We start from the raw sequence: 20,761 nt of genomic DNA, 5'->3' as shown, positions 1-20,761 counted from the left end.
TTTAGGATCTTTAGAACCTTTAAGATCTTTAGGAAATTACGGATCTTTAGAAACTTTGGACTCTTTCGATCTTTGGAATCTTTGGAATCTTTGGAGTTTTTGGAATCTTTGGAATCTTTGGAATCTTTGGAGTTTTTGGAATCTTTGGAATCCTTGCAATCTTTAGAATCTCTGGAATCTCTAGAATCTTCAGAATCTTGAGAATCTTTTGAATCTTTAGAATCCTTAGAATACTTAGAATCTCTACACTCTCTAGAATCTCTAGAATATCTAAATCCTTTAGAAGCTTTAGAGTCCTTCGAGTTCTTAGAATCCTCAGAATCTTTAGAATCTTAAAATTTTTAGAATCTTTAGAATCTTAAAATTTTTAGAATCTTTAGAATCTTGATAACCTTGATAATCTTTTGAATCTTTAAAATTTTTAGAATCTTTAGAATTTTTTGATTTTTTTTAGGATCTTTAATTTCAAAAGGATGAGTATTAAAAAAATGTAGCTTTCGGAAAAGTTGTCTAAAAATCCGTAAAAACGTATAGATCTCGATTTGCTGATTCCAAAAATACAGAATGTGTATGGCCCTAGAATCTTTGGAATCTTTGGGATCTTTGAGATTTTTGGAATCTTTGGAATCCTTAGAATCTCTAGAAACTCTAGAATGTTTAGAATCTTTAGAGTCCTTAGAATCACCAGAATCTTTAGAATCTTTAGAATCTTTGGAATCTTTAGAATCTTTTGGAATCTTTGGAACACTTAGAATCCTTGGAATCTTTAGAATTCTAGAATCTTTAGCATCTTTCCAATCCTTAGAATCTTTAGAGTTCTTAGCATCCTTTGTATCTTTGGAATCCTTGGTATCTTTGGTATCCTTGGAATCCTTGGAATCTTTAGAATCACTAGAATCTCTAGAATCTTTAGCATCTTTAGAATCCTTGGAATTTCTACACTCTTTAGAATCTCTAAAACCTTTAGAAGCTTTAGAGTCCTTCGAGTTCTTAGAATCCTTAGAATCTTTAGAATCTTGATAACCTTGATAATCTTTTGAATCTTTAGAATCCCTAGAATCTTTAGAATGTTTAGTATTTTTAGGATCTTTAGGAATTATAGATTCTTTAGTATCTTTAGGATCTTTAGAATTTTTAGGATTTTTAGGATATTACGGATCTTTGGAATCTTTGGAGTCTTTGGAATCCTTGCAATCTTTAGAATCCTTAGAATCTTTAGAATCTTTAGAATCTTTAGAATCTTCAGAGTCTTCAGAATCTTTAGAATCTTCTGAGTCTTCAGAATCTTTAGAATCTTTAGATTCTTCAATTCTTTACAATCTTCTGATTTTTTAGTGTTTTTAATTTCAAAAGGATGGGCATTGAAAAATTTAGCTTTCGGAAAAGTTGTCTAAAAATCCCTAAAAAACTCTTGACGTATAGATCTCGACCTGCTGATTCCAAAAAATACAGAATGTTTATGGTCTGGATCTTTATAATCTTTGGATCTTTAGAATCTTTGGAATCTTTGGAGTTTTTGGAGTCTTTGAAATCTATGCAATCCTCGAAATTCTTGGAATCTTTAGAACGTTTATAATCTTTAGAATCTTAGAATCTTCAAAATCTTTTGATTTTTTAGGATCTTTGGGATCTTTCGGTTCTTCAGAATATTTAAGATTTTTAGGATTTTTAGGATCTTAACGATCTTTAGAATCTTTAGAATGTTTCGAATTCCTTTCTAGCATCTCTAAATCCACAAAAAACTACTTTCTGTGGAATTTGTGGAATCTTTGGAATTTCCGTAATCTTCGGAACTTTCAGAACTTTCGGAAACTTCAAAATCTAGAGAACCCTTAGGTTTTAAAATTTGTAAAATATTTGCCTTCAGGGAATTGTCGAACGTGTTCTAAAAAATGTCAAAAATTTGATAGATATATAAAAATTTAGCTTTGGACAATTTGCCTGATATTCCACAAAAATTCTGATGTGTAGATCTCGACGTACTACTTCTAAAAATACCGAGTGTTTATGGTCCAAGAACAAGATTTTCAAAATATTCACAGAAATAAAAAAAAAATCCTGACTGTATTAGATACATTATTTTTTGTATTTATCGTCCGTCATCAGCTCTCCAATTGTGCATCCAAAAACAGGTCCCCTAATTTTATTGCACAACATGACATCAGTAAATAAGACGACAAACGGTACCAAAACACCCAGAATTGATTTAACCACCATTCCACCCCCAAATAAACCCCCCTCCCTCTCCAATTCCAATTCTCACTTACAATAAACCCATCTCCTCCACCGCCCGCTTCCTCGATCCGACCGGAACGGCCACCCCGATTGCGAGTTACTGTTATGTGGTATCTGTTGGCAATATTCCGGCTCCGGCAGAGCTCCGGGACTCGATCTCGGTTTCAAACTGACCAATGCGGTTACCGTTCCATAGTTTAGTTCTATTATCCCGAACGCGAGTCGAATGTTAAACACAACATTTATCGCATTTCACGTCGTACCGAACTGCTTAACTCTGCTCCACTCCATCAAATAGCGCCACAACTGCCGAAACGGTTACAATTACAAGAGCCGGAGGAAACCTTAACCGAATTAGCAGGCCTTACGTATTATTTTACGCTTTACTGCACGTGCTGAACGGCGTGCGGCGTAGTTATCTGCAAGAAAAACGATAACGCGGTCGGTGTTTGCGTTTTTTAATGGAGTTTAAGCGCAATCTGTGGGCTGTTCTTTCCGGGTTGTGGTTATTAATTAAGACGTTACGGTTGCTGGGATGTGGATGGATTTATGCATGGCACCGGTATGTGGCGAAAGCAGGGGAGGTTCACGAAAATCGAGCCGATCCAGCTCTTTCCCAGTCCGCTCCGAAATAGCTTCGTTGATCTATAAATCCAGGAATAAATAGACGAAAGAAACGCGAATGCAAATCGTACAAAAACAAATCAATAAATAACTGAAATAGAGAGCGTCGAAGCAAAAAATGCGATGCACAAATAGAGAACGGGGGATTTACATACGTCAGCGGAATAACGAATGACGGACTGTTACTAAAAGCGAGCAAAAACCCTTGTCCTCGTTCGGAACAACGCGAACTCCTAATTAATAATGAACGACGACTTGTCGAAGTTTACTTAAAACTGCTTAGCATAAATCGATAATGACGTCGGTTATGTAATGTGTCTTGCCGGAATACAAAATGAGTCGGATGTCAATAGCTTGGGAGAAATACACGTTTCGGTTGACGTGTACGGATTATTGGAATTTGGGAGCGCGTTATTGTTTGACTTACAAAAAAGAAATGTGTTTTTCGGAGGAAGTATAAAATGCTTGTTTTCGTGCCACGAAAATGAGACGAATCTTTCACTTTGTTGGGTTTTTGCGATTCGGTTCAAACCGATTCGAGAATATACGCGTTTTACAGTTCGTTCTTTCGTGAAAGGAATACGTCTTTATTAAATAAACATGAAACGTCACATTATTCGCTAGTAAACAATCGGCGTTTACGTTCTGGAACGGTGTTCGACTTTTTGTGCGTTTTATACAATAACGCGATGAATTTTTAAAGTAAGGGGATAACATCGGGACGATGGAACCGCTTTTTGGGGTATTAGTTTTCATAAGTCACAGTTGTCAAATTTTATATGTATTCTACGAATGCCAAAATTTGTCTGTCAACAATTAGATGACGTCACCTAAAACTTAACATATCCTTGTACTTGTGGTTTGTGAATCCGCTTTGATTTTTCACCCTAGACATTAAGATTTTCGGAAAAGAAATCAAAATTGTACGATATTTCACAATTTAATCTAGAAACTATATTTTAATTTTTTTCGCTTTTCCACCTTTTGGATGTTTCAGTTTTTACATTTTGCAATTGTCCCATTTGAAATTTCAATATTTAATTATTCATTTTTTTCTCGTTTTGGTTTGTTTTCTTTATTTTCCCAATTTTTCGATTTTCCATCTCTTGGATATTTGAATTTTTCGTTTCTTCAATTTTTCGATTTGAGTTTCCCGGGTTTTTAATTTTTAATTTTCTATTTTTCGATTCATTGCGGTTTTTTATATTTTTTTTATTTTTCAATGCTTTGATTTTAGAATTTTTTGTTTTTTCAATTTTTCAATTCGTTAATTTCTCATTTCTTCAAATTTTCGATTTCCAATTGTCGTTTCGGTTTCTTATTTTCTTTATTTTCACAATTTTTCGATTTTTCAACTTTTAGATTTTGAATTTTTCTTTTTTCATTTTGGATTTTTTGGCTTCTCGATTTTTCAATTTTTAATGTGCAGTTTTCCTAGTTTTCAGTTTAAATATGTAATAATAATTACGATTTTTAAAATTTTTCATTTTTTCAATTTTATGATTTTAGAATTTTTCCATTTTTCAATTATTATCTTTCAGTTATTAAGTTTTCAATTTTTCTTTTGTTCAGTTTTCTGATTTCCGATTTTTCAATTTTTCGATTCTTTCATTTTTCTTTTCTTCAAATTATTGGTTTGTAATTTTTCGTTTCGGTTATTTATTTTCTTTATTTTTACAATTTCTTCAGTTTTTCGATGTTCTGATTTTTAAAATTTTATATTTTTAATTTTTTTTTCAATTTTTTCGCTTCCTCAATTTTACCATTTTTTTAATTAAGTATAATTTTTAAAATTTTTCCCTTTTTCAATTTCACGATTTTAGAATTTTTCCATTTTTCGATTACTGTACTTTAAAACCTTTTCAATTCTTCGATTTGAAATTTTTCAATTTTTCATTTATTTTTCTTTCTTCAATTTTGCGACATGGAACTCTTCGACTTTTCACTTCTAAATTTTTCAGTTTTTCGTTTTTCCACCTTTTGGATGTTTCAGTTTTTACATTTTGCAATTTTTCCATTTGAAATTTCAATATTTAATTATTCAATTTTTTCTCGTTTTCAATTTTTCATTTCTTCAATTTTTCGATTTGCAATTTTTCGTTTTGATTGTTTTCTTTATTTTTCCAATTTTTCGATTTTCCATCTCTTGGATATTTGAATTTTTAGATTTCGTAATTTTTCAATATTTAGTTTTTTAATTTTTCGATTTTTCAATTTTCCGTTCCTTCAATTTTTCGATTTAAGTTTCCCGGGTTTTTAATTTTTAATTTTCTATTTTTTGATTCATTTCGGTTTTTAGTTTTTTTTATTTTTCAATGCTTTGATTTTAAAATTTTTTGTTTTTCAATTTTAGGTTCTTCAATTTTTCAATTCGTTAATTACTCATTTCTTCAAATTTTCGATTTCCAATTGTCGGTTTTTTATTTTCTTTATTTTCACAATTTTTCGATTTTTCAACTTTTAGATTTAGAATTTTTCTTTTTTCATTTTGGATTTTTTGGTTTCTCGATTTTTCAATTTTTAATGTGCAGTTTTCCTAGTCTTCAGTTTAAATATGTAATAATAATTACAATTTTTAAAATTTTTCACTTTTTCAATTTTACGATTTTAGAAGTTTTCCATTTTTCAATTATTATCTTTCAGTTATTAAGTTTTCATTTTTTCTTTTGTTCAGTTTTCTGATTTGCGATTTTTCTATTTTTCGATTCTTTAATTATTCATTTCTTCAAATTATTGATTTGTAATTTTTCGTTTCGGTTATTTATTTTCTTTATTTTTACAATTTTTGCAGTTTTTCAATGTTCTGATTTTTAAACTTTTATATTTTTTAATTTTTTTTTCAATTTCAGATTTTTCGTTTCTTCAATTTTTTAATTAAATATAATTTTCAAATTTTTTGCTTTTTCAATATCACGATTTTAGAATTTTTCCATTTTTCGATTACCTACTGGACTTGAAAACCTTTTCAATTTTTCGTTTCTTCAATTTTACGACATGGAACTCTTCGACTTTTCATTTCTAAATTTTTCAGTTTTTCACTTTTCCATCTTTTGGGTGTTTTAGTTTTTACATTTTGCAATTTTTCCATTTGAAATTTCACTATTTAATTATTCAATTTTTCGATTTGAGTTTCCCGGGTTTTTAATTTTTAATTTTCTATTTTTCATTTAGGTTTTTTATTATTTTTTTATTTTTCAGTTATTCGATTTTTCAATGCTTTGATTTTAGAATTTTTTGTTTTTTCAATTTTAGGTTCTTCAATTTTTCGATTCTTTAATTTCTCATTTCTCCAAATTTTCGATTTGCGGTTTTTTATTTTCTTTATTCTCACAATTTTTCGATTTTTCAACTTCTAGATTTTTCATTTTTCCTTTCTCAATTTTAGATTTTTCAGTTTTTCAGTTTTTCGGTTCTTCAATTTTTGATTTGCAGTTGTTTTAGTTTTCATTTTAAATTTATTAATAATAATTATAATTTAAAATTTTTCACTTTTCCAACTTTACGACTTTTGAATTCTTCAATTTTTCAATTACTGGATTTTAAAACTTTTTCATTGCTTCGACTTTTCAGTTTTTCGCTTTTCCACCTTTTGGATGTTTCAGTTTTTACATTTTGCAATTTTTCCATTTCAAATTTCAATATTTAATTATTCAATTTTTTCTCTTTTTTAATTTTTCATTTCTTCAATTTTTCGATTTACAATTTTTCGTTTTGGTTTGTTTTCTTTATTTTTCCAATTTTTCGATTTTCCATCTCTTGGATATTTGAATTTTTAGATTTTTCAATTTTTGGTTTCTTCAATTTTTCGATTTGAGTTTACCGGGTTTTTAATTTTTTAATTTTCTATTTTTCGATTCGCTATTTTTCATTTCGGATTTTTATTTATTTTTTATTTTTCAATGCTTTGATTTTAGAATTGTTTGTTTTTTCAATTTTAGGTTCTTCAATTTTTCGATTCTTTAATTTCTCATTTCTTCAAATTTTCGATTTGCAATTTTCGTTTCGGTTTTTTATTTTCTTTATTTTTACAATTTTTGCGGTTTTTCAATGTTCTGATTTTTAAAATTGTATGTTTTTTAATTTTTTTGTAATTTTTCACTTCTTCAATTACACGATTTTAGAATTTTTCCATTTTTCGATTACTGGACTTTAAAACCTTTTGAATTTATCGATTTGAAATTTATCAATTTTCATTTATTTTTCTTTCTTCGATTTTACGACATGGAACTCTTCGACTTTTCATTTCTAAATTTTCCAGTTTTTCGCTTTTCCACCTTTTGGACGTTTCAGTTTTTACATTTTGCAATTTTTCCATTTGAAATTTCAATAGCTAATTATTCAATTTTTTCTCTTTTTCAATTTTTCATTTTTCCAATTTTTCAATTTTCCATCTCTCGGATATTTGAGTTTTTAGATTTCGTAATTTTTCAATATTTAGTTTTTTAATTTTTCGATTTGAGTTTCCCGGGTTTTTAATTTTTAATTTTCTATGTTTCGATTAGCTATTTTTCATTTCGGCTTTTTATTTTTGTTATTTTTCAATGCTTTGATTTTAGAATTTTTTGTTTTTTCAATTTTAGGTTCTTCAATTTTTCGATTCTTTAATTTCTTTATTTTCACAATTTTTTGATTTTTCAACTTTTAGATTTTTAATTTTTCCTTTCTTAATTTTAGATTTTTCAGTTTCTCAGTTTTTCGTTTCTTCAATTTTTGATTTGCAGTTGTTCTAGTTTTCATTTTAATATGTAATAATAATTATAATTTAAAATTTTTCACTTTTCCAACTTTACGACTTTAGAATTCTTCAATTTTTCAATTACTGGATTTTAATACTTTTTCATTTATTCGACTTTTCAGTTTTTCGCTTTTCCATCTTTTGGATGTTTCAGTTGTTACATTTTGCAATTTTTCCATTTCAAATTTCAATATTTAATTATTCAATTTTTTCTCTTTTTCAATTTTTCATTTCTTCAATTTTTCGATTTACAATTTTTCGTTTTGGTTTGTTTTCTTTATTTTTCCAATTTTTCGATTTTCCATCTCTTGGATATTTGAATTTTTAGATTTCGTAATTTTCTAATTTTTCGATTTTTCAATTTTTGGTTTCTTCAATTTTTCGATTTGAGTTTACCGGGTTTTTAATTTTTTAATTTTCTATTTTTCGATTCGCTATTTTTCATTTCGGTTTTTAATTTTTTTTTTTTTATTTTTCAATGCTTTGATTTTAGAATTGTTTGTTTTTTCAATTTTAGGTTCTTCAATTTTTCGATTCTTTAATTTCTCTTTTCTTCAAATTTTCGATTTGCAATTTTCGTTTCGGTTTTTTATTTTCTTTATTTTTACAATTTTTGCGGTTTTTCAATGTTTTGATTTTTGAAATTGTGTATTTTTTATTTTTTTTGTAATTTTTCACTTCTTCAGTTACACGATTTTAGAATTTTTCCATTTTTCGATTACTGGACTTTAAAACCTTTTCAATTTTTCGATTTGAAATTTTTCAATTTTTCATTTCTAAATTTTCCAATTTTTCGCTTTTCCACCTTTTGGATGTTTCAGTTTTTACATTTTGCAATTTTTCCATTTGAAATTTCTATAGTTAATTATTCAATTTTTTTCTCTTTTTCAATTTTTCGATTTGCAATTTTTCGTTTAGGTTTGTTTTCTTTATTTTTCCAATTTTTCGATATTCCATCTCTTGGATATTTAAATTTTTAGATTTCGTAATTTTTCAATATTCAGTTTTTTAATTTTTCGATTTTTCAATTTTTCGTTTCTTCAATTTTTCGATTTGCGTTTCCCGGGTTTTTAATTTTTAATTTTCAATTTTTCGATTCTTTAATTTTTCATTTCTTCAAATTATTGGTTTGTAATTTTTCGTTTCGGTTATTTATTTTCTTTGTTTTTACAATTTTTGCGGTTTTTCGATGTTCTGATTTTTAAACTTTTATATATTTTTTTTTTTTTTTTCAATTTCACGATTTTAGAATTTTCCCATTTTTCGATTACTGGACTTTAAAATCTTTTCAATTTTTCGATTTGAAATTTTTCAATTTTTCATTTATTTTTGTTTCTTCAATTTTACGAAATGGAACTCTTCGACTTTTCATTTTTAAATTATTTAGTTTTTCGCTTTTCCACGTTTTGGATGTTTCAGTTTTTACATTTTGCAATTTTACCATTTGAAATTTCAATATTTAATTATTCAATTTTTTCTCGTTTTGGTTTGCTTTCTTTATTTTTCCAATTTTTCGATATTCCATCTCTTGAACATTTGAATTTTTAGATTTCGTAATTTTTCAATATTTGTTTTTTTAATTTTTCGATTTTTCGATTTTTCGTTTCTTCAATTTTTCGATTTGCGTTACCCGGGTTTTTAATTTTTAATTTTCTATTTTTCGATTCTTTAATTTTTCATTTCTTGAAATTATTGGTTAGTAATTTTTCGTTTCGGTTATTTATTTTCTTTGTTTTTACAATTTTTGCGGTTTTTCGATGTTCTGATTTTTAAACTTTTATATTTTTTATTTTCTTTTTCAATTTCACGATTTTAGAATTTTTCCATTTTTCGATTACTGAACTTTAAAACCTTTTCAATTTTTTGATTTGAAATTTTTCAATTTTTTATTTGTTTTTTTTCTTCAATTTTACGACATGGAACGACTTTTCATTTCTAAATTTTTCAGTTTTTCGCTTTTCCACCTTTTGGATGTTTCAGTTTTTACATTTTGCAATTTTTCCATTTGAAATTTCTATAGTTAATTATTCAATTTTTTCTCTTTTTCAATTTTTCATTTTTCCAATTTTTCAATTTTCTATCTCTCGGATATTTGAGTTTTTAGATTTCGTAATTTTTCATTATTTAGTTTTAAGTTTCCCGGGTTTTTAATTTTCTATTTTTCGATTGGCTATTTTTCATTTCTGCTTTTATTTTTTTTATTTGTCAGTGCTTTGATTTTAGATTTTTTTGTTTTTTCAATTTTAGGTTCTTCAATTTTTCGATTCTTTAATTTCTTTATTTTCACAATTTTTCGATTTTTCAACTTTTAGACTTTTAATTTTTCCTTTCTTAATTTTAGATTCTTCAGTTTCTCAGTTTTCCAGTTTTTTTCCAATTTTATTTTTCCTGTTTGTTGATTTTTTAAATTTTTGTTTCTTCAATTTTTGGTTTGCAGTTTCTCTAGTTTTCATTTTAAGGTGCTAATAATTATAATTTAAATTTTCTTCTTTCCAATTTTTCAATTTTTAGTTTTTTCAATGTTTCAGTTTTTCGTTTCTTGAATTTTTCGATATTCAATTTTCCTATTTTCCACTTTTTCGATTTTCATTTTTTCGATTTTCAGCTTTTCGAATGAAAAAAAAAATAGAAAAATTGGAAAATAGTCAAACTGGAAAAGTGAAAAGGAAAAAACTGGAAATCAAGAACTGGAAAATGGAAAATATAAAATTTGGATTGTTAAATCGAAATATTGAAAATTAAAGAAATTGGAAAATCGAAGAATCAAAGATTGAAAATGTGAAAAATTTAATAAACGAAAGGGTATAAAATCAAAAGAAACATTGAAAAAAATAACGGACAGAAATGAAAATGCGAAAAATTGTGATATAAAATCGAGAAAATGAAAATTAAAAAGTCGGGAAAAGGAAAAATAAAAAATTGGAAAAATCGAAAATTAAAAATTGAAAAACTGAAAAATCGAAAAATAACTGTAATGTCGAAAATTTGGAAAATTAAAAGATTGCAAATGGAAAAGAACAAACGAACAATGAAAAAATTTGGAAGTTGAAATAACGAAAAATTATGAAACTGAAACATTGAAAAATTCAAAAAAATTAAAAAACGAAATATGGAGAAATCAAAAAATGGTGAAATCGAAGAAAAAGGAAAAATAAAAATTATAAGATTTGATTTTGCGAAATTTATTTATTTATATATCGTATTGTATAAAATGAAAAAAATTATCATCCCACTATCTACATGATATTCCTAATATATCTATATACAAAATTTGACAATCGGTCCAGTAGTTTCGGACATTGTGTCTAATAAAAATTGATACAGACGACAGATAAACAGACAGACCGTCCAGAAAACAGTGTCGGGAAGTAAAAAAGGCCAAAAATTTCAAAAATCATCGCCTGGAAAATGTGGGTTAATGACTGACATTTTCGAGTGGCCACAATGCAGATTTTGCGATAAGATACGCTAATATGCACTTTATTGACACGAGAGATACCATCAAAATCGCAGTGATTGAATTAATAAGCGCGTATCCGATCACTCGAACGCTTTATCACAATCCATCAATTCTCTCCAAGTACCTCAATTATCTTAATAAATCCTACCCATAAACTTTTGTGAAAACCTGATTGACAATAACGTGATGATTGTTACTACAAGCGACCGCTGCTAATTCACGGAAATGTGAAAGCCTCATTCTAATTGATTTTCGGGCTGCGTGGGCGTGCCTCTAATACCAGATAAATAATTTTCTTCCTCATTTTTTAAAGTTATTTCAGGCCTGGCGTGATTCGCATGTTTGAATGATGTCGCTTTCTTGTATTTATAACCTCATAACGCTGTTTTACTTCGTTTATCTAACCTGACGTCACGTTTCGTGTCAAGTTAAAATATAGCAAAAAGCGCTTCTTCGGGAGTGTTTGCAGAAATTAACTAATGGGATTGCGGGTACACCGCCAACTTCTTAGTTTGCCAGTCTCGAAGTTAGCGTGTTGTTATTGTGCTCTGCACAAATCTAAAACATCTGCAAACTTGCAACTATTCGTCTAATTATCTTCAGTCATTCAGTTGGATTTTGTTATCGTTGGCAGATGTAATAACATTTGCACAACAAATTGCTTTGATTGTGTTTTATGGCGATCTAAACGTGAAAGTATTAGGTACAAGGATGTCTGGCATATTATAACACTCATTTTTAGATGTAAATGGAAGCGATATAGCCAGGAGCGAGATTAAGTGGACTTATTTAACGCTCTGATGAAAAGTCGAGATTTCTCAATGATGGTAAGAAATAAGATAATATAATGAGGTTCAAACAATGTGGAAATAAAATTTTTATTGCTAGCTGAGTTACAAATTTTACAAATAACCATAATCACTCTTGATAACATCTGCGATTTTTTCGGCCACCATGACCGCTGGGGCGTTCGTGTGCCCAGACACCGTAGTCGGGAAAACCCCGGCGTCCACAACCCTCAAACTTTCAACACCATGCACCTTCAAATTGCTATCCACGACGGAAGTGGTGCTATCAGGACCCATGGCGGTGGTACCACAAGGATGGTAAATCGTGGTGGTCATACGACGTACCACACACTCCCAATATTCCTTCGACAGTTCCGTGAATTCCGTACAAATGGGAATACTAACAGCCTGAGCACTGACAGCCCGCATTGCCTCTGTGTCCACAAGATCCAAAAGAAACTCAATCCCTTCAACTAAATTATCCACGTCTTCTTGTTCCGCCAACATATTCAAATCTATATTCGGAAAATCAATCGGGTCGGTCGATTTTAGGGTAATACGTCCTGTAGACTTTTCGTGGAGGAGTGCCAAAGCTATGATCATGTCAGTCATGGGGTTGATTTGGTTCAAGAAGCCGAAAACGAGCTCGGTGTCGTAGTTGTACGCTCGGGTTAAAATTAGGCTTGAGGAACCACCCGGTGGTACGAAGAGGTACTCTACTTTAGGTACGTCACCGGTGTCGGCGCTTTTGATGAACCCTATTCCATCGATACCACCGGGTTTGGTATAAGGACCCAGACCTAGCAAGTAGTATTCAATTAAGGTTTCCAGATCAGACGACGGGAGGGTGTAGTTTGTCCGAATGATCAAACCCGGGAAAAGTGGGTGCTCTAGAAGATTTTTCCCAACGGGTAAGTCTGCGAGCACTTCAATCCCTAGTTCGTCCAAGTGGTCTTGCGGACCCACCCCCGATAACATGAGTAGTTGTGGGGAGTTGATGGCACCACCGGAAACAATAACCTCTTTGGACGCCAAAGCCACGAATTTCTTATCACCTTGGACGAATTCCACCCCTTGTGCGACTTTCCTGTCAGGATCTATAACAATTTTCGTAGCTAGGGCTTTAGTTTTGACTTGAAGGTTTTTGCGTTTGCGGGCGTTGTCCAAAAACGCGGTCCCAGTACTCTGTCTTTTCCCCCGTTTTATGTTGAATTGGGTTTGGGCCGAGCCGAACTCGTTCTCACCGTTGTAGTCCACAATGGGTACGTCTAGTTCCAAACTGGCGTTAACAAAGTTGGAAAATAGGGGCGATGGCGGTTGCGCGTACTCCACGTTCCAGAAACCCCCAGTTCCGTGGTACCCGGAATCTCCATCAATTTGTGAATTTTCGGACTTGATGAAATAGGGGAGAACGTCTTGGTACGACCATCCCGGGTTACCCAATTCCTCCCAAGTGTCGTAGTCTTTGGGGTTGCCCCTCACATACATAACCGCGTTAATGGTACTACTTCCACCTATGACTTTTCCGCGCGGGATGATGCACCTCTGCTCCATCATTCCTTTAAACAATTGCTCACTCATAATAGTTTGTAAATTTTCGACTTACCTTGACAACAACTAGTTTGAGGAGTACTATAATAACCCCAGTTCATTTCGCTGAATTGGAGGTACATCCACATGGCTGGCATATCGCTGAAGTCATCTTCTTCTCCCCCCGCTTCTAATAATAGTACCGTGACGTTATCAATCTCTGATAATCGCGTAGCTAGAACACTTCCGGCTGAGCCCGCTCCTACTATAACGAAGTCGAAAGTACCGGCATCTGGAATAGACTTTGTTTAATTGTTTGTGTGAAGGTACTTCTGCTTACCCTCTGTGACGGTTGAAGCTGCCCCTGCTCGAAATTCTTCGTTGCTTTGAGGCAACGCAAACCCTTGAGCAATCGCAGTTCTTTCACTTATCAAATTTTCGTAGTAGAGAGTGGTTTGGGTACCAGTGGTACTACTAAAAAACGCAAGACATATCGCTGCGAGAAGATACATGGTTGTGGTGGTACTGAGGGGCGAATTGTGGCAATAAGTAGGTTTTTTATCACAGATAAGCTAATTGGTTTTGTTTGTTCTTGAATGAGTACCTAGTATTTTATGATTTATCACGCCAGATAAAGTAGTTCGATTAATTGTTAACAGATTGTGTGTTTTTACACGCGAGCGTAAGCAAAGGAGAACGAAGAAATAGGTCCCCCGTTTCCGTCTGTCCGTCCGTCTGTCCGTCTGCCCCCGGATTTTTATTAGACAGATAATCTCCGAAAGTACTGAATCGCTTGTTGTGAAATTTTGTACTTATACCTATTAGGTACATCATGTAGATGATAAAACGCTAACCAAAATTTGTCTAATAGATTTCGTAATTTTTCAATATTTAGTTTTTTAATTTTTCGATTTTTCAGTTTTTCGTTTCTTCAGTTTTTGATTTGCAGTTGTTCTAGTTTTCATTTTAAATATGTAATAATAATTATAATTTAAAATTTTCCACTTTTCCAACTTTCCGACTTTGGAATTCTTCAATTTTTCAATTACTGGACTTTAAAACTTTTTCATTGATTCGACTTTTGAATTTTTCGATTTTGATTTGCAATTTTTCATTTCGGTTTTTTTTTTCTCTGTTTTCATCCATTTTTCGTTTCTTCAATTTTTCGATTTGCAATTTTTCAATTTTTCATTTTTTTTGTTTCTTTAATTTTACTACAACTCTTCCAGTTTTCATTTTTAAATTTTTTCATTTTATCCATTTTCCAATTTTTGGATTTTTTCAATTTTTCATTTCTTCAAGTTTTCGAGTTGTAGTTTTTCGTTTCGGTTTATTAATTTTTTTTCTTTCAGTGTTTCAATTTTTGGATTTTTCAGTCTGGCGGTTTATAATTTTTTGGTTTTCAAGTACTAATAATTATAATAAAAATCCATCCCATTTTGAATTTTACATATTTCCATTTTTCAATGGTGTACCTCAGGGGTCCATCTTAGGGCCTCTACTTTTCTTAATTTATGTGAACGATCTGCCATACTTTTTCCCTGATTTTTTTACGATATTGTACGCGGACGATACTACTTTTAGTAAAAAGGCAATGTCATCTTCATTAGTAATAAGTACTCTTATGAATATATCTTCGCAAGCGGAACCTTGGTTTTTCGCCAACAAACTTTGCGTAAATAAGAACAAATCAGTTCAGATGGTATTTTCATTGAAGAAAGATAAGTCTTTTGCGGATACGAAAAGTACTAACAAGTTTCTCGGAATTGTTCTAGATACTAAATTACTTTGGCATGAACATGTGGATTATATTGTTCACATCATTTCTAAAAATACTTATCTCTTAAGAAACTTATCAAATCATGTTGATCAAAATATATTAAAAATTGCATATTACGCGCTAATACAATCTCACTTAGTATATGGTATACTAATCTGGGGACACAGCGCCTCGTCACAAAACCTTTTTAGGCTTCAAAGAAGAGCTATTAGAATCCTTTCAGGTATTGGTTATCGTAATGATTGCAAATTTTCATTTCAATCCTTAAATATTTTGACATTGCCCTGCTTGTACATCTATCACTGTTTTAAATTTTTAGTAAACCAAATTAATCAATTTCCTACACTGAGTTCTTTCCATGACTATAATACCAGGTCCACAAATTTGTTAATCGAAAATTTGAGAATAAACCGTTGCAGAACTGCCAGGAACTATTTCTGTATAGTGTTCTTTAACAAATTACCTCAGAGTTTCCGCAACCTTCCACCATCTCAATTTCTAAAAAAAATCAAGGATGTCTTAACCGAAAATAGTTTTTATAGTTTCAATGAATATTTTCAATATAATTTTGAGTAATTTCTTGTTTATCATGTAGCTAGCTCATAATCTACATAAGTATTGTATTGCATGGTTTTTATGTTTATTTTTACTATTACATTCTTGTAAACTTTGGACGAGTGTATAAACTTTATGTTTTTAGCACAATAAAATTACTTACTTACTTACTTACTTACTTACATTTTTCAATTATTGGATTTTAAAACTTTTTCATATATTCGAGTTTTCAATTTTACCATCTTTCAATGTCACGGTCGCAATTTTGATTTTAGAATTTTTTGTTTTTTCAACTTTAGGTTCTTCAATTTTACGATTCGTTAATTTCTCATTTCTTCAAGTTTTCGATTTCCAATTGTTGTTTCGTTTTTTTATTTTCTTTATTTTCATAATTTTTCGATTTTTCAACTTTTAGATTTTGAATTTTTCATTTTTCATTTTGGATTTTTTGGTTTCTCGATTTTTCAATTTTTAATGTGTAGTTTTCCTAGTTTTCAGTTTAAATATGTAATAATAATTACAATTTTTAAAATTTGTCACTTTTTCAATTTTACGATTTTCGAATTTTTCCATTTTTCAATTATTATCTTTCAGTTTTCAATTTTTCTTTTCTTCAAATTATTGGTTTGTAATTTTTCGTTTCGGTTATTTATTTTCTTTATTTTTACAATTTTTGCGGTTTTTCAATGTTCTGATTTTTAAACTTTTATACTTTTTAATTTTTTTTTCAATGTCAGATTTTTCGCTTCCTCAATTTTTCAATTTTTTAATTAAGTATAATTTTAAAAAAATTTTTCGCTTTTTCAATTTCACGATTTTAGAATTTTTCCATTTTTCGGATTTTAAAACCTTTTCAGTTTTTCGATTTAAAACTTTTCAATTTTTCATTTATTTTTCTTTCTTCAATTTTAGGACATAGAACTCTTCGACTTTTCATTTCTAAATTTTCCAGTTTTTCCCTTTTCCGCCTTTTGGATTTTTCCATTTGCAATTTCAATAGTTAATTATTCAATTTTTTCTCTTATTCGATTTTTCATTTTTCCAATTTTTCAGTTTTCCATCTCTTGGATATTTGAGTTTTTAGATTTCGTAATTTTTCAATATTTAGTTTTTTAATTTTTCGATTTTTCAATTTTTCGATTTGAGTTTCCCTGGTTTTTAATTTTGTAGCGGAGCTTTCAAAGCGCTCCGCTAGTACCCTTACGAGGGCGCTGTCCTCGGCAGCGCCGATATCAACCCCACCAAGCTCACCCCCACTGGAACGCACCCCACCTGAAGTTACTTCATTGTGCAGGTACTCCCACGCATCTCAACCCTGCCTATAAAAGGGCAACTCGGACGCTTTTCAGGCAGATGGAACTCCACCATCTCCACCTTAAGGGCTGCACTGTCTCGGTCCCCTTCTGGTGATCACCAGGGCTGCACTGTGTTACGGTCCCCTGCGCCGCTTCGAGATTATCACCAGGGCTGCACTGTTTACGGTCCCCTGCGCTGCTTCGAGATCTTCACCAGGGCTGCACTGTTTTACGGTCCCCTGCGCCGCTTCGAGATCATCACCAGGGCTGCACTGTTTTACGGTCCCCCTGCGCCGCTTCAACGACGTCATCTCCAGGGTCGCACTCTCTAGGTCCCCTGTGCCGCATCGCCGACGTCGTCATCTCCAGGGTCGCACTCTCTAGGTCCCCTGTGCCGTATCGCCGACGTCGTCATCTCCAGGGTCGCACTCTCTAGGTCCCCTGTGCCGTATCGCCGACGTCGTCATCTCCAGGGTCGCACTCTCTAGGTCCCCTGTGCCGTATCGCCGACGTCGTCATCTCCAGGGTCGCATTCTCTAGGTCTCCTGTGCCGCACCGCCGACGTCGTCATCTCCAGGGTCGCACTGTCCAGGTGCCCTGTGCTACATACATCGCCGCCGTCATCCCCTACGACGCTCTGAGTCCCAGGAGCCGCCACCATCCCCGACGAGAATTGCCACCACTTCGATAACCCATACCCATATTTTGCTTTGTATTGTTTGCTTATTATCAATAAACCGCTGAGCTACCACAATTTTTAATTTTCTGTTTTTGGATTGGCTATTTTTCATTTCGGCTTTTTATTTTTTTTTTCAATGCTTTGATTTTAGAATTTTTTGTTTTTTCAATTTTAGGTTCTTCAATTTTTCGATTCTTTAATTACTTTATTTTCACAATTTTTCGATTTTTCAACTTTTAGATTTTTAATTCTTCCTTTCTCAATTCTTGATTTTTCGGTTTCTCAGTTTTTCGGTTTTTCGTTTCTTCAGTTTTTGATTTGCAGTTGTTCTAGTTTTCATTTTAAATATGTAATAATAATTATAATTTAAAATTTTTCATTTTTCCAGCTTAACGATTTTAGAATTCTTCAACTTTTTCATTGATTTGACTTTTCAATTTTTCGATTTTGATTTGCAATTTTTCATTTCGGTTCTTTATTTTCTTTAATTTCATCTAATTTTAGTTTCTTCAATTTTTCGATTTGCAATTTTTCATTTTTTTTTGTTGCTTTAATTTTACTACAACTCTTTCAGTTTTCATTTTTAAATTTTTTCATTTTATCCATTTTCCAATTGTTGGATATCCATTTTTAGATTTTGCAATTTCAGGAGTTTTCAATTTTTCAGATTTTCATTGGATTTTAAAACTTTTTCATTTATTCGAGTTTTCAATTTTACCATCTTTCAATGTCACAGTCGCAATTTTGACGATTTTTGGAAAAAAAATCAAAATTAGGAAACAACATTTTGACATTTAATTTGGAATCTGCAAAACCGAATACTTTGAAATCTTGCAGATGGTTTATAGTTATGCATGAAAAATTTGTAATCAAAATATATTTATTTATCCCCTCCAAAAAACTGATGACGTCAGCTCAAAAATTTTTTAATACAGTATAACCTCAATAATCCGAATTAATTGGGGAAAGGTGTGTTCGGAATGGCGATTTGTTCGGATCAGCGAATTTCCCAAAAAGCTGAAAGGGAATTGAATAACAACTTCGAAATTTCGAAAAGATACATTCGAAAAAAATATTACTTCGTGATCATAACCATGCTATATTTTTGGAATCACGTCGGGATCTATATCTCTGAACTCAATCAGAATTTTTAGATGACTTTTTCAAAAATGAAATTTCCCATTATGTATTCTTATTACCTCCCTTATGCAAATTTCGACCCATTCTCGACGATTTTCGAAATTTAACTAAATACTTCCATATAGATTTTGGGTCGCAGAAGTCACTTCTGGCTTCATTTCTTCGATAACTTAAACCGTTTTTCTAGAATCGTCAATTGAAATATCGCAATTTTTAAAAATTAAAAAAAAACTGAATTTCACACCGAATTTTCCGAAAATATTGCTCCGTTACCATAAACATGCTATATTTTTGGAATCAGCACGTCGGGATATATCTCTGAATTTTTTCAGAATTTTTAGACAACTTTTTCAAAAATGAAATTTTACACAATGGTAGTACTTGCCAAATAACCTACCCTCTAAGAAAATGAAAGGCGGGTGGGCCAGGTTAGTATTTGCCAAAATAAGACTCATTTTGACAAATGACCTACTCTTCTAAGAAAAGGTACTAGCCCCACCCACCCACCCCTTGTTTTCTTAGAAGAGTAGGTCATCTGCCAAAATCAATCTCATCTTGGCAAGTATGAGGCTGACTTTTGCAAATGACATATTCTCTAGGAAAATAAGGGTGGGTGGGCGGGGCTAGTATTTGTTAAAATAAGGCTGATTTTGGCAGATGACCCACTCTTCTAAGAAAGTAAAGGGTGGGTGGGCGGGTCTAATACTTGTCAAGATGAGACTAATTTTGATAGATGACTTATTCTTTTAAGAAAATAAAGCTAAAAACAAAAAAATTAAAAAATCAAAAAATGACAAATTGAAAAATCGGATAAATGAGAAATCGGAAAATTGTACAAGTGTATAATCGGAAAATCAAAAACTGAAATATCGAAAAATTGAAAAAAAAACAAATCTTATATGTATATCGAATTCGAAATTCCAGTTTTAATTTTTTTTTAGTCTTTAGATTTTTCAACTTTTGAATATTTCATTTGATAATTTGTTTGACAATTTTGCAGTTTTTAATTCCAATCTTTTGATTTTTCAAGTTTTAACTTCACAATTTTTGAATTTTTTGATTTTTAATTTTTCAAGTTCTCAAGTTAAAATTTTTCCTTTTCACGATTTGTCATTTTTCGATTTTTTAACTAAAAGAACAAATTTATTCGAACCGAAATCTTGAAAAATTGAAAATTAGAAACAAAATTTTCAGATGATTTAAAATTCCAGTAAACATGGCAAATCGCTGATGAAAATTGCTTTTTACTTCCTTCCAAAAACTCGGTGACAAAAAATCAAAAATCGAAAATAAAAAAAATAAACATCTATTTTCTCGATATTTTTACAAATCAAATAATTGAGAATTGGGAAAATGCCAAAATTGTAAAATTAAAAAATCGAAAGTTTTTTTCAGTTGTATAGAGAAATCAAAAATTGAAAAACAGATCAAAAAATTGAAAATTTAAAAAGCGAGAAATTGAAGAATCCTAAAGTTGAAAAATCGAAACTTTGGGAAGAAAGGGGAAAATAAAAAAAAGATTACTTCAGAAATCAAAAAACTGAAAATTTCTGTTTCTCGATTTTTAAGTTTTTCGGTTTTTCAATTTTTAGATTTGAAATTTGAAATTTTTCAAATTTTCGATTTTTTAAGTTTTACAACTCGGCCGATTTTTTAGTTTTTCAGTTTTTCATTTACTAAATCTTTCAATTTTTCGTTTCATCAATTTTGTTATTAGAAATTTTTAGATGTTAAAATTTTTCAGTTTTTCAATTTGAGTTTCTCTACTTTTTATTTTTGATTTTTCATTTTTTAATTGTTAGTTTTTCATTTTTCATTGTTCGATTTTTATCTTTCTCGATTTTTCAATTTTTCGCTCCATCAATCTAGTTTTTAATCTTAAATTTTTCAGTTTCTCATTCTCTGATTCTACAATTTTGCATTTCTTTATTTTTCAGTTT

General features: G+C 30.6%; 2 protein-coding genes across 2 annotated transcripts in view; one reads left to right on the top strand and one right to left on the bottom strand.

The window, feature by feature from the left end:
* LOC135141003 (polypeptide N-acetylgalactosaminyltransferase 2) overlaps positions 1 to 20,761 on the top strand; it is a 110,259-nt gene that overhangs the window by 48,724 nt on the left and 40,774 nt on the right. The gene's annotated exons all lie outside the window — the stretch shown is intronic.
* LOC135141002 (glucose dehydrogenase [FAD, quinone]-like) lies at positions 11,919 to 13,914 on the bottom strand. The gene is made up of 3 exons (XM_064071781.1): positions 13,713 to 13,914; positions 13,449 to 13,664; positions 11,919 to 13,401 (listed from the first exon to the last, which is right to left on the bottom strand). Exons 1-3 carry the CDS (start codon positions 13,882 to 13,884, stop codon positions 11,957 to 11,959), a joined length of 1,833 nt encoding a protein of 610 aa, XP_063927851.1. The 5' UTR covers positions 13,885 to 13,914; the 3' UTR covers positions 11,919 to 11,956.

Source organism: Zophobas morio, unplaced genomic scaffold, assembly GCF_036711695.1.
Source record: "Zophobas morio isolate AGI-343-1 ecotype UQ-CSIRO unplaced genomic scaffold, CSIRO_AGI_Zmor_V1 ptg000041l, whole genome shotgun sequence".
In the NCBI taxonomy this organism is placed as follows: Eukaryota; Metazoa; Arthropoda; class Insecta; order Coleoptera; family Tenebrionidae; genus Zophobas; species Zophobas morio.
This window is presented reverse-complemented; position numbering and strand designations above follow the sequence as displayed.